The 16,536-nt window shown below is 43.6% G+C and overlaps 1 protein-coding gene across 7 annotated transcripts in view; it reads right to left on the reverse strand.

Annotated features, from left to right (window-relative positions):
* Positions 1-16,536, reverse strand: part of ppp4r4 (protein phosphatase 4, regulatory subunit 4) — a 129,065-nt gene that overhangs the window by 25,245 nt on the left and 87,284 nt on the right. For all 7 annotated transcript variants that reach the window (XM_046291811.1, XM_046291813.1, XM_046291816.1 and 4 more), the window contains 3 exons: positions 13,201-13,364; positions 9,568-9,687; positions 995-1,072 (listed from right to left, as the gene is read on the reverse strand). In XM_046291811.1, coding sequence (XP_046147767.1) covers positions 995-1,072; positions 9,568-9,687; positions 13,201-13,364 — 362 coding nt within the window. The remainder of the gene's footprint in view (positions 1-994; positions 1,073-9,567; positions 9,688-13,200; positions 13,365-16,536) is intronic.

Here is a 16,536-nt window from a genome sequence, read left to right on the forward strand (position 1 = left end):
CAGTGTCTCAAAACTTTTGGGATTTAGAGCTACAGGATGAAAATTTCTGTTTGAAAAAGCTATCCTTTGCTTTCCTAACTGCCTGTGTATATTGGTTCCTGACTTCCCTAAGAATGTGCATATCGCGGGGACTATTCGATGCTAGTGCAGTAATGCGCAGTTGTCTAAGGCACGGCATCACAGTGCTAGCTGTGCCACTAGAGATCCTGGATCGAGTCCAGGCTCTGTCGCAGCCGGCCCCGACCGGGAGACCTATTGGGCGGCGCACAATTGGCCCAGCGTCGTCCGGGTTAGGGGAGGGTTTGGCCGGCAGGGATGTTCTTGTTCCATCACGCACTAGCAAATCCTGTGGCAGGCCTGACGCAATGCACGCTGACACGGTCGCCAGATGTACTGTGTTTCCTCTGACAATGCTTCCGGGTTAAACGGCATTGTCTCAACAAGCAGCGCGGCTTGGCTGGGTTGTGTTTCGGGGGATGCATGGCTCTCAACCTTTGCCTCTCCCGAGTCCGTACGGGTGTTGCAGCAATGGGACAAGACTGTAAACTACCAATTGGATACCACGAAATTGGGGAGAAAAAGGGGTAAACATTTTTTATACAAAATAATATTAAATAACACATTTTAAAAATGCATATATATATAAAAACCCCTCTAGTGTAAATGAGATAGCTCCGTTCAGATTATTTGTTTGATCATAAATGAACATATAATAACCCACCAACAATAACAAGTATCTCTTGAACCGTTCAATCTAGACAGAAAATCAAATTTCACATGTCCTTGTTATCCTATCCATCGTTCTATCAATCAATCTGTCCATGTACCTACTTTTTACACTATAACCAGTCACTACCATTACTACTGAAGTCCCTACCAATACCATAACCTATTTCACAACCATAAATACCTTAAGACAAGCTAGCCAGCACTTTTCTAGTTTACTACATATTTCAAACATACTTTAAACAAAATGAGATTCTGCGTGTCTCACCTCAAGTGAGTCGTCCTGCAGTAACACAACCAGCTCCTTGTGAATGAAGTGGACATTGGGGCCCAACAGCTTGACAATCTGAGCGATCATAGGGAAGAAGAGGGGAGAAGAGAAATTGTGACGTTATGTGTTGGCATACACAACCAGATTTTGAGGTCAAATCCATTTCTATTTCAGGGAATTAGACTAATCGATTCAGACTACATCAAATTGGAATTCAGGCTGTCAAACTCCATCGGGTTCTGTCAGTGTGATCTATCACATTTAGGACTTACATAATATTTGTAGCTAATATAACTCAAGAAACATGCTATCAAATTTGGTATGTTTGTTCAGCCGCAAGGCATTGGGGGGTCTTTTTGTCCTTGCCATGGATTGGCTAAGACACAAAGGCTTAAAAAAAAAAAAATTCACTGCATTGACCATCTTATAGTCAAATCATGCAGGTGAGCTGGTCCTACTCTTTTTGTCCATTTTCAGGTATTTTATGTTGAAAAACTGAGAACATTGAGCGTAACACGTCAACCCTGTTACCCATTGACACAGTGGGGCAAAAAAGTATTTAGTGAGCCGCCAATTGTGCAAGTTCTCCCACTTAAAAAGATGAGAGGCCTGTAATTTTCATCATAGGTACACTTCAACTATGACAGACAAAATGAGGAAAACAAATCCAGAAAATCACATTGTAGGAATTTTTATGAATTTATTTGCAAATTATGGTGGAAAATAAGTATTTGGTCAATAACAAAAGTTTCTCAATACTTTGTTATATACCCTTTGTTGGCAATGACAGAGGTCAAACGTTTTCTGTAAGTCTTCACAAGGTTTTCACACACTGTTGCTGGTATTTTGGCCCATTCCTCCATGCAGATCTCCTCTAGAGCAGTGATGTTTTGGGGCTGTTGCTGGGCAACACGGACTTTCAACTCCCTCCAAAGATTTTCTATGGGGTTGAGATCTGGAGACTGGCTAGGCCACTCCAGGACCTTGAAATGCTTCTTACGAAGCCACTCCTTCGTTGCCCGGGTGGTGTGTTTGGGATCATTGTCATGCTGAAAAACCCAGGCACGTTTAAACTTAAATGCCCTTGCTGATGGAAGGAGGTTTTCACTCAAAATCTCACGATACATGGCCCCATTCATTCTTTCCTTTACACGGATCAGTCATCCTGGTCCCTTTGCAGAAAAACAGCCCCAAAGCATGATGTTTCCACCCCCATGCTTCACAGTAGGTATGGTGTTCTTTGGATGCAACTCAGCATTCTTTGTCCTCCAAACACGACGAGTTGAGTTTTTACCAAAAGGTTCCATTTTGGTTTCATCTGACCATATGACATTCTCCCAATCTTCTTCTGGATCATCCAAATGCTCTCTAGCAAACTTCAGACGGGCCTGGACATGTACTGGCTTAAGCAGGGGGACACGTCTGGCACTGAAGGATTTGAGTCCCTGGCGGCGTAGTGTGTTACTGATGGTAGGCTTTGTTACTTTGGTCCCAGCTCTCTGCAGGTCATTCACTAGGTCCCCCCGTGTGATTCTGGGATTTTTGCTCACCGTTCTTGTGATCATTTTGACCCCACGGGGTGAGATCTTGCGTGGAGCCCCAGATCGAGGGAGATTATCAGTGGTCTTGTATGTCTTCCATTTCCTAATAATTGCTCCCACAGTTGATTTCTTCAAACCAAGCTGCTTACCTATTGCAGATTCAGTCTTACAGGTAACGAGTGGAGGACAGAGGAGCCTCTTAAAGAAGAAGTTACAGGTGTGTGAGAGACAGAAATCTTGCTTTTTTGTAGGTGACCAAATACTTATTGTCCACCATAATTTGCAAATAAATACATTAAAAATCCTACAATGTGATTTTCTGGATTTTTTTTCTCTCATTTTGTCTGTCATAGTTGAAGTGTACATATGATGAAAATTACAGGCCTCTCATCTTTTTAAGTGGGAGAACTTGCACAATTGGTGGCTGACTAAATACTTTTTTTGCCCCACTGTATATAGGGTAGAAGTTATTTAATTTTTTTAAGCTTACAGTGGGCATTATACGTATTCATCCCCCTTGGATTTTTTCACATTTTATTGTGTTACAAAGTGGTATTAAAATTGATTAAAACATTTTTTTTTCAGCAATCTACAGACAATATTTTGTAATGTCAAAGTGAAAGAAAGATATTTTTTTTACAGACTAATATTAAAGAAAACACTGCTATACAGTACCTTGTTTAGATAAGTATTCACCACGCTGAGTCAATACATGTTAGAAACACCTTTTGCAGCGATTACAGCTGTGAGTCTTATTAGGTAAGAGCTTTGCACACATGGATTGTGCCCACATTTACCTATTAGTCTTTTGAGAATTCTTCAAGCTTTGTCAAGTTGTTGGGGATCATCGATAGACAGCAATTTTCAAGTCATGCCATAGATTTTCAATCTGATTTAAGTCAAAACTGTAACTTAGCCACTCTTGTCTCTGTCTTCTTGGTAAGCAACTCCAGCATAGATTTGGCCTTGTTTTGTAGGTTATTGTCCTGCTGAAAGGTGAATTCCTCTCCCAGTGTCTGGTATAAAGCATACTGAAGCTGTTTTTCTTCTTTTATTTTGCCTGTGCTTAGCTCCATCCTGTTCATTTTTATCCAATGTCAAGCATATCCATACTATGATGCAGCCACCACCATGCTTGAGAATAAGGAGGCAGTTAACTCAGTGATGTGTTATGTTGGATTTGCCCCAAACATAGAGTAAAGTTTGGACAGACCTAAAAAAAAGTTTGGACAGACCTAAATTGTAGAAAACTTTTAACAAGGAACACCTGTTAATTGAAATGCATTCCAGGTGACTACCTGATGAAGCTGGTTGAGAGAATGCCAAGAGTACGCAAAGCTGGGCAAAGGGTGGAAGAAGAATCTTACATATAAAATATATTTAGATTTGTTTTAACACTTTTTTGGTTACAACATGATTCCATATGAGTTATGTCATAGTTTTGATGTTTTCACTATTATTCTACAATGTAGAAAATAGTAAAAATAAAGAAAAACCCTGGAATTAGTAGGTGTGTCCAAACTTTTGACTGGTACTACAAGGCTTTGACTTCAGGCCAAAAAGTTTATTGCTTTGATGTTGTCAGACCCTGATCTGTTTCACCTGTCTTGTGGTTGTCTCCAACCCCCACCAGGTGTTTCCCATTATCTCATGTGTATTTATACCTGCCTTTTCTGTTTGTCTGTTCGTCTTGTTGCCAGTCCTACCAGCGTGTTCCCGTGCTCTAGTTTTTGCTTTTTCTAGTCTTCCCAGTTCTGACCGTTCTGCCTGTCCTGACCCTGATCCGGCCTGCCGTCCTATACTAAGGTGGCGCCGGAGGAGATGGCTGTCGTTTTACGGTCTCCTAACCAATTGTGCTATTATGTGTTTTTTTCCCCGCGATATTTGTAAATTATTTTGTACATAATGTTTCTGCAACCGTATCTTACAGCAGAAAAGAGCTTCTGGATATCAAGACAGCGATCACTCACCTCGGATTAGACTAAGATTTTTTCAACAATAAACAGGATTCACACGATATTCTCTAAACACCCCACAGGGCAGACGCAACCAGCCTACAGACCCGTAGCACTCACATCCATAGCCATGAAGTGCTTTGAAAGGCTGGTCATGCCTCACATCAACACCATTATCCCAGAAACCCTAGACCCACTCCAATTTGCATACCGCCTAAACAGATCCACAGATGATGAAATCTCAATCCCACTCCACACTACCCTTTCCCACCTGGACAAAAGGTACACCTATGTGAGGATGCTATTCATTGACTACAGCTCAGCGTTCAACACCATTTTACCCTCAATGCTGATCACCAAGCTAAGAATCCTGTGACTAAACACCTCCCTCTGCAACTGGATCCTGGACTTCCTGACGGACCATCCCCAGGTGGTGAGGGTAGGTAGCAACACATGCTCAGTCCCCTCCTGAACTCCCTGTTCACCCACGACTGCATGGTCAGGCACGACTCAAACACCATAATTAAGATTGTAGACGACACAACAGTGGTAGGCCTGATCACCGACAACGACGAGAGAGCCTATAGGGAGGAGGTCACAGACATGGCCGGGTGGTGCCAGAATAACAACCTATCCCTCAACGTAACCAAGACTAAGGAGATGGTTGTGGACTACAGGAAAAGGAGCACCGAGCACGCCCCCATTCTCATCGACGGGGCTGTAGTGGAGCAGGTTGAGAGCTTCAAGTTCCTTTGTGTCCACATCAACAACAAACTAGAATGGTCCAAACATACCAAGACAGTCGTGAAGAGGGCACGACAAAGCCTATTCCCTCTCAGGAAACTAAAAGGATTTGGCATGGGTCCTGAGATCCTCAAAAGGTTCTACAGCGGCAACAGCGAGAGCATCCTGACCAGTTGCATCACTGCCTGGTACGGCAATTGCTCGGCCTCCGACCGCAAGTCACTTCAGAGGGTAGTGCGTACGGCCCAGTACATCACTGGGGCAAAGCTGTCTGCCATCCAGGACCTCTACACCAGGCGGTGCCAGAGGAAGGCCCTAAAAATTGTCAATGACCCAAGCCACCCCAGTCATAGACTGTTCTCTCTACTACTGCATGGCAAGCGGTACCGGAGTGCCAAGTCTAGGACAAAAAGGCTTCTCAATAGTTTTTACCCCCAAGCCATAAGACTCCTGAACAGGTAACCAAATGGTTACCCGGACTATTTGCATTGTGTGCTCTCCCAACCCCTCTTTTACACTGCTGCTACTCTCTGTTTATCTTATATGCATACTCACTTTAATTATACTTACATACTACCTCAATTGCCCCGACCAACCAGTGCTCCCGCACATTGGCTAACCGGTCTATCTGCATTGTGTCCCACCACCTGCCAACCCATCTTTTTATGCTACTGCTACTCTCTGTTCATCATATATGCAGTCACTTTAACCATACCTACATGTACATACTACCTCAATAAGCCTGACTAACCGGTGTCTGTATATAGCCTTGCTACTCTTATTTTCAAATGTCTTTTTACTGTTTTATTTCTTTACACACACACACACACACACACACACACACACACACACACACACACACACACACACACACACACACACACACACACACACACACACGCACCTTTTTTTCGCACTATTGGTTAGAGCCTGTAAGTAAGCATTTCACTGTAAGGTCCACACCTGTACTATTCGGCGCACGTGACAAATAAACTTTGATTTGATATACCTGCCTGACTCTGATTTGGATAACGACTCTTTGCCTGTCATGACCTACCGATTGCCTGCCCCTTGTACTGAAATACACTCAGAGACTCGTACTATCCATCTCCTGTGTCTGCATCTGGGTCTTAGCCTGAGCCGTGATAATACGAACTGGCCGTTAGACTGGGGATGAAAACCAGAAGACAGGCTGGCCGACGACCCAATGAGGATGCAGAACACCTTCCAGAACCGAGATGAGAACTGAGGACAGCGATCGGAGACCATGACAACCGGAAGTCAATGGATCCGGAAGACGTGCTGCACCATGAGCTGGACCGTCTCCTTAGCTGAGGGCAATTTAGGAAGGGGGATAAAATGGCAGGCTTTGGAAAACCTACCCATCACCGTAAGGATGGTGGTGTTGCCCTCTGATACAGGGAGACCCAGTCCAAGGATATATGGGACCAGGTTCCGGTGAGGAACAAGGAGTGGTTGAAGGAGGCCAGCAGGAGCTTGCCGCGGAGTCTTGTTCTGGGCGCACACAGTGCAGGCGGTAATGAAAGCGGAGACGTCAGGAACCATGGTGGGCCACCAAAAACGTTGTTGGAGCGAGCCAATCAGGACCTGAAGACGACTCTTCGTTGCCTCATCTCCCCCAATCCCAACACCTGGAGCCAGGAATTTATGTGGATGGATTATGCCCGCAACACCCTTTCCTGTTCTGCTACTGGTCTCTCACCTTTTGAGTGTTCCCTGGGATATCAGCCCCTGGTTTTCCCGGAGGAAGAGGTCAGCATACCTTCTGCCAAGATGTTTGTCCGTCTCTGTCGCCGTACCTGAAAGAGAGCCCAGGCCGCCTTTCTCAAGATCACCTCCAGGTATCGATGACAGGCGGACCGCAATCAGAACCCTGCTCCCCGCTACTGTCTTGGGCAGAAGGTATGGCTTTCCAATCGGGATCTGCCCCTCCGGATGGAGTACCACAAACTTTCCCCCCTGTTCTATCGGCCCTTTCCCCATCTAAGGTCCTTAGCCCCTCTACTGTTCGCCTTCTGTTGCCCCGCACCCTCCGAATACATCCCACTTTCCATGTATCTAGAATTAAACCCCTATCTCACAGTCCTTTGTCTCCTGTTTCCAAACCCGTCTCACAGCCCTTTGTCTCCTGTTTGTTTGTTGCTAGTTTGTCTTGTCCCGTCAAGTCCTACCAGCGTACTCCTGTGTTTCCCGAGCTCTAGTTTTTGCTTTTTTTAGTCTTCCCGGTTCTGACCTTTTCTGCCTGTCCTTACCCTGAACCTGCCTGCTGTCCTATACCTGCCTGACTCTTTTTTGGATTATAACTCTTTGCCTGCCTTGGCATCCGATTGCCTGCCCTCTTTACTGAAATAAATTCTGAGACTCGTACTATTCACCTCCTGTGTCTGCATCTGGATCTGAGCAGTGCTGTGTTTTTTTTTGCACTATTACTTTAGTGCTTTGTTGCATGTTTTAGAATATTTTATCCCATATATTTGTATTCTTTTCACGGTCATTTAGGTAATTCCGGTGCATTCGGGAAAGTATTCAGACCGTTGAGATTTTACACATTTTGTTACATTACAGCCTTATTTAATACCCAATAATGACAAAGCAAAAACAGGTTTGCTAATTTAATTAAACTAAAATATTACATTTACCTAAGTATTCAGACCCTTTACTAAGTAATTTGTTGCGATTCTTCTTGGGTATGACGCTACAAGCTTTGCATACCTGTACTGGAGGAGTGTCTCCCATTATTCTCTGTAGATACTCTCAAGCTCTGTCAAGTTGGATGGTAGCGTCACTTCACAGCTATTTTCAGGTCTCTTCAGAGATGTTCGGGCTCAAGTCCGGACTCTGGCTGGGCCACTCAAGGACATTCAGAAACCTGTCCCGAAGCCACTCCTGCGTTGTCTTGGCTGTGTACTTAGGGTCGTTGTCCTGTTGGAAAGGGGAACCTTCGTCACAGTCTGAGGTCCTGAGCACTCTGGAGCCTGTTTTCATCAAGGATCTCTCTGTACTTTAATCCGTTCATCTTTCCCTCGATCCTGACTAGTCTTCCAGTCTCTGGCTCTAAAATAACATCCACACAGCATGATGCTGCCACCACTGCTTCACCGTAGAGATAGTGCCAGGTTTCCTCCAGACGTGGCGCTTGGCATTCAGTCAAGGTGTTCAATCTGGGTTTCATCAGACCAGAGAATCTTGTTTCTTAAGGTCTGAGAGTCCTTTAGTTGCCTTTTGGCAAACTCCAAGCGCGCTGTCATTTGCCTTTTACTGAGGTGTGGCCATAGAGTAGCCAGATTGGTGGAGTGTTGCAGAGACGGTTGTCTTTCTTGAAGGTTCTCCACAGAATAATTCTAGAGCTCTGTCGGTTCTTGGTCACCTCCCTGGCCAAGGCCTTTCTCCCCACGATTGTTCAGTTTGGCCGGGCGGCCAGCTGTGTTCTTGGGGACCTTCAATGGTGCAGAATTGTTTTTGGTACCCTTCCCCAGATCTGTGCCTCGACACAATCCTGTCTTGGAGCTCAACGGACAATTCCTTCAACCTCATGGCTTAGTTTTTGCTCTGAGATGCACTGTCAACCATGGGACCCTGAGCAGTTTCCTTCCTATCCAGCAGCTCAGTTTAGAAGGTCAACTGTATCTTTGTGTCTTAACTTAACCATGCTTAAAGAGATATTCAATGTCTGATTTGTTATGGTTCCCAATCTACTAATCACTGCACTTCTTAATTAGGGTTTTGATAAGCTACCTGGTCTTTGTAGTTGAAACGGTGCTTGAAATTCAATACTTGACTGAGGGACCTTACTGATGGTGTAAGTATGGTGGGGGGGGGGGGGGGGGCAGAGGAAGAGTTAGTCATTCAAAAATAATGTCAATCCCTATTATTTCACACAGAGTGAGTCCATGTAACTTACTGTGCGATTTGTTAAACCTAAAGAAAAGGGTTGGATACTTAATTGACATCTATATTTTAGTTATTAAATTGTTAGTAATTAGATTATTTTGTGTAGATCAATGACAAAAAAAAATCACAATTCAATCTATTTCAATCCCACTTTGTAACAAGAAATTCTGAAAAAAATCCAAGGGGGGGGGGACACTTATGATACCCACTGTACATTCAATAGCCACTCTCTGTCCATCTCTGTTGCACACAACACACACACTTCCATTCCCCCTGTCACAAGGGGAGTTTTTTTTACACTAAGTTAAACTAAGTAATGACACAAATCACATTGGCAGTCTATCAGAGTTATGGACATTCTTTATGTATTTTATTGACAGAACAGAATAAGCCAGTGTCCAAACAGCAGCCACCTTACCTCGTGGAAGCCCTCGGCCATTGTGCGTCGCACCGTGATCTCAGGGTCATGACACAGACTGGAGAAGGTGGGGTAAAGCTCCGTCAGGAAGTGGTTGGGGTCAGCGAATAACACCATGGCCTGAAGAAAAAGTGATGTCACAGGTAGTGATAACACAATGAATCCCTATGCCCTATGCACTTGTGGAAATCTGAGATACATTTTTTGCCATAATCAAAATGGAATCTTCTACTCCCCAAGGCTAGTATAACCACATAATGCAAGCATCCTTTTATTTACTAAGATTCAGTAGAAACTTTGTAGAACATACACAATAATGCAATTGGCTGGAGTTTCTATTTTGAATATAAAGTTCTTATCTACAAGTACTAGGAGCAGTAAGTCTTGTATAGTGTGTGTGAACAACACTCTTTTGAATTAAAACAATTCCATACAAAAATGGTGAACAGACACAAATGCAATTAACTTTGTGACAGTTTCCCTGATGCTTGCCTTCTCTTTTGAGACAGTTGGCAAGGTTCAACTCTGCAGACAGCTGGGTCGAGTTCATTGGCCACCAAACGGAAGGAAACGGGAAGGTATTTACACATTTTTACCCCCTTTTTCTCCCCAGTTTCGTGATAACGATCTTGTCTCATCGCTGCAACTCCCCAACAGACGAGGTGGAGAGGAGAGGTGATGGTCGAGTCATGCGTCCTCCAAAACATGACCCGCCAAACCACGCTTCTTAACATCCGCTCGCTTAACTAATGTGTCGGAGGAAACACTGTTCAACTGACGACCGAACTCAGGCTGCAAGCACCCGGCCCACCAAAATGAGTCGCTAGAGCGCGATGAGCCCCCGGTCACGACCAGTAATGATACTGCCTGGGATCGAAACCCAGACTGTAGTGATGCAGTGCCTTAGACCGCTGCGCCACTCGGGAGGCCTTCGTTTTCATATTCTGTTGCAAAACGTTTTGCTGCAGTGTGCCCGAATCACCACGACCTTGAATTGCCACCACAGTTAGTCCCAAATGATACATTATTGAGGGCTTGAGCGAAGCGGGCACACCTAGGCTGCATACCAATTGGCACCCTATGCCCTACATAGTGCACTACTTTTGACCAGAGCTATAGGCCCTGGTCAATAGAGTGCTATTTGTGATGCACAGACAACTAGCTGGACCAGGGGAGGAGAACCTCCCTGCCTGTGGGAACAAAAGAGCTGTGGACAAGGCCTCTCATCAGGCCTATTGTTACAGGCGTCTCCTCTACCCTCCTGACCCCATTACATGGGCTGTGCGTGTGTGTATGAGTGTATGATGATATGCGTGTGTGTGTGTAACTCTAAAGTCCCATGACTATGGGACAACAATTTTTACTTCCACGTGCTGACAGAATATGACAGACACACACTATATTCAGCAGGTCAGGAGGGGGATCCATGTGCTAAAAATACACACGTGCCTGACTCGTGAAAACACATGCAGGTATAGTGCATTCGGAAAATATTCAGGCCCCTTGACTTTTTCCACATATTGTTATGTTGCAGCCTTATTGTAAAATGGGTTAAATAAAAAATCCTCATTAATCTACACACCCCATAATGACAAAGCGAAACAGGTTTTTAGAAATGTTTGCTATGAGATTTGAAATTGAGCTCCACTGCATCCTGTTTCCATTGAACATCTTTCAGATGTTTCTACAACTTGATTGGAGTCCACCTGTGTTAAATTCAATTGATTGGACATGATTTGGAAAGGCATACACTTTTTCTTTATAAGGTCGCATAGTTGGCAGTGCATGTCAGAGCAAAAACCAAGCCATGAGGTCGAAGGAATTGCCTGTAGAGCTTCGAGACAGGATTGTGTCGAGACACAGCTCTGGGGAAGGGTACCAAAACATTTCTGCACCATTGAAGGTCCCTAAGAACAAAGTGGCCTCCATCATTCTTACAATGGAAGTTTGGAACCGCCCAGCCAAACTGAGCAATCGGGGGAGAAGGGCCTTGGTCAGGGAGGTGCCCAAGAACCTGATGGTCACTCTGTCAGAGCTACAGAGTTCTCCTGTGGAGGTGAGAGAAACTTCCAGAAAAACAACCATCTCTGCAGCACTCTACCAATCAGGCCTTTATGGTAGAGTGGTAGAGTGGCCAAACAGAAGCCTCTCCTTAGTAAAAGGCACATGTCTCCCAGTCCCTGCAGCTTGGAGTTTGCCAAAAGGCACCTAAAGACTCTCAGACCACGACAAACAAGATTCTCTGGTCTGAGGAAACCAAGATTGCCAAGCATCATGTCTGGAGGAAACCTGGCACCATCCCTACAGTGAAGCATGGTGGTGGCAGGATCCTGCTGTGGGGATGTTTTTCAGCGGCAAGGACTGGGAGACTAGTCAGGATCAAGGGAAAGATGACCGGAGCAAAGTTTTTCTAAATTTATTTTACTAGGCAAGTCAGTTAAGAACAAATTCTTATTTTCAATGACGGCCTAGGAACAGTGGGTTAACTGTCTGTTCAGGGGCAGAACGACAGATTTGTACCATGTCAGCTCAGGGATTCGAACTTGCTACCTTTCGGTTACTAGTCCAACGCTCTAACCACTAGGCTAGAGATCCTTGATGAAAACCTGCTCCAGAGTGCTCAGCACCTCAGACTGGGGCGAAGGTTCACCTTCCAACAGGCCAATGATCCTAAGCACACAGCCAAGACAATGCAGGAGTGGCTTTGGAATGTCTGAATACTTAAGTAAATGTGATATTTCAGTTTTTATTTTTTCATACATTTGCAAAAATGTTAACCTGTTTTTGATTCGTAATTATGGGGTATTGTGTGTAGATTGATGGGGGAAAAAGATTGAAACCATTTCAGAATAAGGCTGTAACGTAACAAAATGAGGAAAAAGTTGTGGGTTCTGAATACTTTCCGAATGCACTGTATACAGTACTGTACACTAGGGCTGTGACGATACCAGTTTCGCTATATTTTTTTCATGGCAAAAATGAAAACACGAAGCGGACCAAACTCTTTGGTCCTGTAAAAACCTGCTATTTGTAAAATGTTGTGTGCTTTAACTTGGGAAATAAATACATTTGACTCTGGATGACAACATAATGATGTTTGTTTCCAACATTAGGGCTGTTTTTCTAAAGAAGTTAATTATGCTTCATGTTTTCTTTCCTTGCCACGATACAAACGAGTATTGCGATACTGTTTTGTTTTCCGACCCTACTATACACTCTTTACAAAGTCCACAACACACACACACTATTGGCAAGACTATTTCAGCTCTACAATAGCGTATGGTGAGTTAAATAACTGGCTATAAGGCACACTATTCCCCTCTATAGACTCAAAAAGTTCATGCTTTATAAAGCTTTTCAAACTTGTAAGGTGTTTGCAACATGTAGCCGCACCACTTAAGACATTTTTATAAAAAACTAAGCCACCAATATGGCAACAATCACCAAGAGTTGACCAGAAGCATTTTCAAACAGAGGCAGAAAGACAGATGGTACAGTTACAGACTTGATTCCTTCAAACCTACTGCTAGACTTCAGAGACTGTTCAAGAGTGGGAGGGAGGGTTGGTAGGAAACTCGTGTGTGTGTTTGCATGCGTATATGTGTGTGTGTGTGTTGGTCAGCAGTCACTCACGGGGAAGTTGTAGGCGCAATTGCGTCGCACCAGGGCGTACTTGCTCTCCAGCTCCAGCGGATAGACCTGGTTGTCCGAGTGTCCGTTTTCATGCTGCAGGCCCAGTACACACAGCTTCTTATAGAACTCCAGGAACCACAGGTGCTGCTCCTCTGTGAAAGACGCTGCAGGAGAGAAGAATTAGGACCATATAGGAACAACTCTAGCAGACAAGAATCAGAATCACACAAAGGGACCTGTGTGTGTTTATGTAGCCTGACCTCCCGGTCATGGGTCTCCCGGTTGCGGTCGACTGCGACACAGCCTGGGATCAAACCCGGGTCTGTAGTGAAGCCTCTAGCACTGCGATGAAGTGCCTTAGACAGCTGCATCACTACTATTTATATTGTTGACAACTTTTACTTTTACTTCACTACATTCAGAAAGAAAATAATGTACTTTTTACTCCATACATTTTCCATGACACCCAATAGGACTTATTACATTTTGAAAGCTTAGCAAGACAGGAAAATGATTCAATTCACACACTTAAGAGAACATTCCTGGTCATTCCTACTGCCTCTTATCTGGCGGACTCACTGAACACAAATTCTTCATTTGTAAATGATGTCTGAGTATTGGACTGTGCCCCAAGGTATCCATAAACAAAAAATGAAAAATACAATTGTGCTGTCTGGTTTGATTAATATAAGGAATTTTAAATTATTTATGTTTGTACTTTGACTTTTGATACTTAAGAATGTTTAAAACCAAATACGTTATACTTTTACTCAAGTAGTATTTTACTGGGTGACTTTCACTTTAACTTGAGTAATTTTCTATTAAGGTATCTTTACTTTTAATCAAGTAAAACGGACTTGATGGAAAGGTTGCGGCCTATGACGGTGCCAGGTTGAAAGTCACTGAGCTCTTCAGTAAAGCCATTCTACTGCCAATGTTTGTCTATAGAGATTGCATGGCTGTGTGCTTGATTTTACACACCTGTCAGCAACGGGTGTGGCTGAAATAGCCAAATCCACTAATTTGAAGGGTGTCCATATACTTTTGTATTACCCATTTGCAAAATTTAGTACAAAAAGGACTGTATTTAATTTTTGAAAGTATTGTATTTATGTCTATATTCAAGTGGTTCAAAATTCAAAAGGCACTCGAACATCTGAGCTATCTTTTTTTCTCTGCGCATGGTAACAGTTGAATAACATGGGAAAAAATAAGAAGCCCGCACACTGCTCTTGATAGTTTCACCGCTCTTTAAAAAGATTTATCGGCCTCAAGGCCTTGGTCAGAGCTTTGTGATTATTATTATTTATTTTTTATGTAGACATAGCTCCACCCACATCCATTCCAAATCAAATCAAACTTTATTGGTCACATACACATGGTTAGCAGATGTTAATGCGAGTGTAGCGAAATTCTTGTGCTTCTAGTTTGCAGTAATATCTAACAAGTAAACTAACAATTTCACAACAACTACCGCATACACACAATTGTAAAGGAATGAATAAGAATATGTACATACACATATATGGATGAGCGATGGCCGTGCGGTATAGGCAAGATGCAGTAGATGGTATAGAGTACAGTATATACAGTTGAAGTCGGAAATTTACATACACTTAGGTTGGAGTCATTAAAACTTGTTTTTCAACCACTCCACAAATTTCTTGTTAACAAACTAAAGTTTTGGCAAGTTGGTTAGGACATCTACTTTGTGCATGACACAAGTATTTTTTCCAACAATTGTTTACAGACAGATTATTTAACTTATATTGCTGTATCACAACTCCAGTGGGTCAGAAGTTTACATACACTAAGTTGACTATGCCTTTAAACAGCTTGGAAAATTCCAGAGAATGATGTCATGGCTTTAGAAGTTTCTGATAGGCTAATTGACATAATTGGAGTCAATTGGAGGTGTACCTGTGGATGTATTTCAAGGCCTACCTTCAAACTCAGTGTCTCTATGCTTGACATCATGGGAAAATCAAAAGAAATCAGCAAAGACAAGTCTGGTTCATCCTTGGGAGCAATTTCCAAACGCCTGAAGGTACCATGTTCATCTGTACAAACAATAGCACGCAAGTATAAACACCATGGGACCATGCAGTTGTCATACCGTTCAGGAAGGAGATGCGATCTGTCTCCTAGAGATGAATGTACTTTGGTGCGATAAGTGCAAATCAATCCCAGAACAACAGCAAAGGACCTTGTGAAGATGCTGGAGGAAACAGGTACAAAATAATCTATATCCACAGTAAAACGAGTCATATATCGACATGACCTGAAAGGCCGCTCAGCAAGAAAGAAGCCACTGCTCCAAAACCGCCATAAAAAAGCCAGACTACTGCTTGCAACTGCACATGGGGACAAAGATCGTACTTTTTGTAGAAATGTCCTCTGGTCTGATGAAACAATAATAGAACTGTTTGGCCATAATAACCATCATTATGTTTGGAGGAAAAAGGGGGCTACTTGCAATCCGAAGAACACCATCCCAACAATGAAGCACGGGGGTGGCAGCATCATGTTCAAGATTTCAGTCAGGAAGTTAAAGCTTGGTCATAAATGGGTCTTCCAAATGGACAATGACCCCAAGCATACTTCCAAAGTTGTGGCAAAATGGCTTAAGGACAACAAAGTCAAGGTATTGGAGTGGCCATCACAAAGCCCTGACCTCAATAACATAGAAAAATGGATGGCAGAATTGAAAAGGCGTGTGCGAGCAAGGAGGCCTACAAACCTGACTCACTTACACCAGCTCTGTCAAGAGGAATGGGCCAAAATTCACCCAACTTATTATGGAAAGCTTGTGGAAGGCCTCCCAAAACTTCAACTGTACATATGAGATGAGTAATGTAGGGTATGTAAACATTATATAACGTGGCATTGTTTAAAGTGACTAGTGATACACTTGTTACATCCAATTTTGAATTGCTAAAGTGGCTAGAGATTGAGTCAGTATGTTGGCAGCAGCCACTCAATGTTAGTGATGACTGTTTAACAGTCTGATGTCCTTGAGAGAAGCTTTTTTTCAGCCTCTCGTTCCCAGCTTTGATGCACCTGTACTGACCACGCCTTCTGGATGAGAGCGGGGTGAACAGGCAGTGGCTCGGGGGTTGTTGTCCTTGATGATCTTTTTGGCCTTCCTGTGACATCGGGTGGTGTTGGGGGGCAGGTAGTTTGCCCCTGGTGATGCGTTGTGCAGACATCACTACCCTCTGGAGAGACTTATGGTTCTGGGCGGAGCAGTTGCCGTACCAGGCGTTGATACAGCCTGACAGGATGCTCTCGATTGTGCACCTGTAAAAGTGTGTCAGTGTTTTCGGTGACAAGCCA

Source organism: Oncorhynchus gorbuscha, linkage group LG12, assembly GCF_021184085.1.
Source record: "Oncorhynchus gorbuscha isolate QuinsamMale2020 ecotype Even-year linkage group LG12, OgorEven_v1.0, whole genome shotgun sequence".
Taxonomy (NCBI): Eukaryota; Metazoa; Chordata; class Actinopteri; order Salmoniformes; family Salmonidae; genus Oncorhynchus; species Oncorhynchus gorbuscha.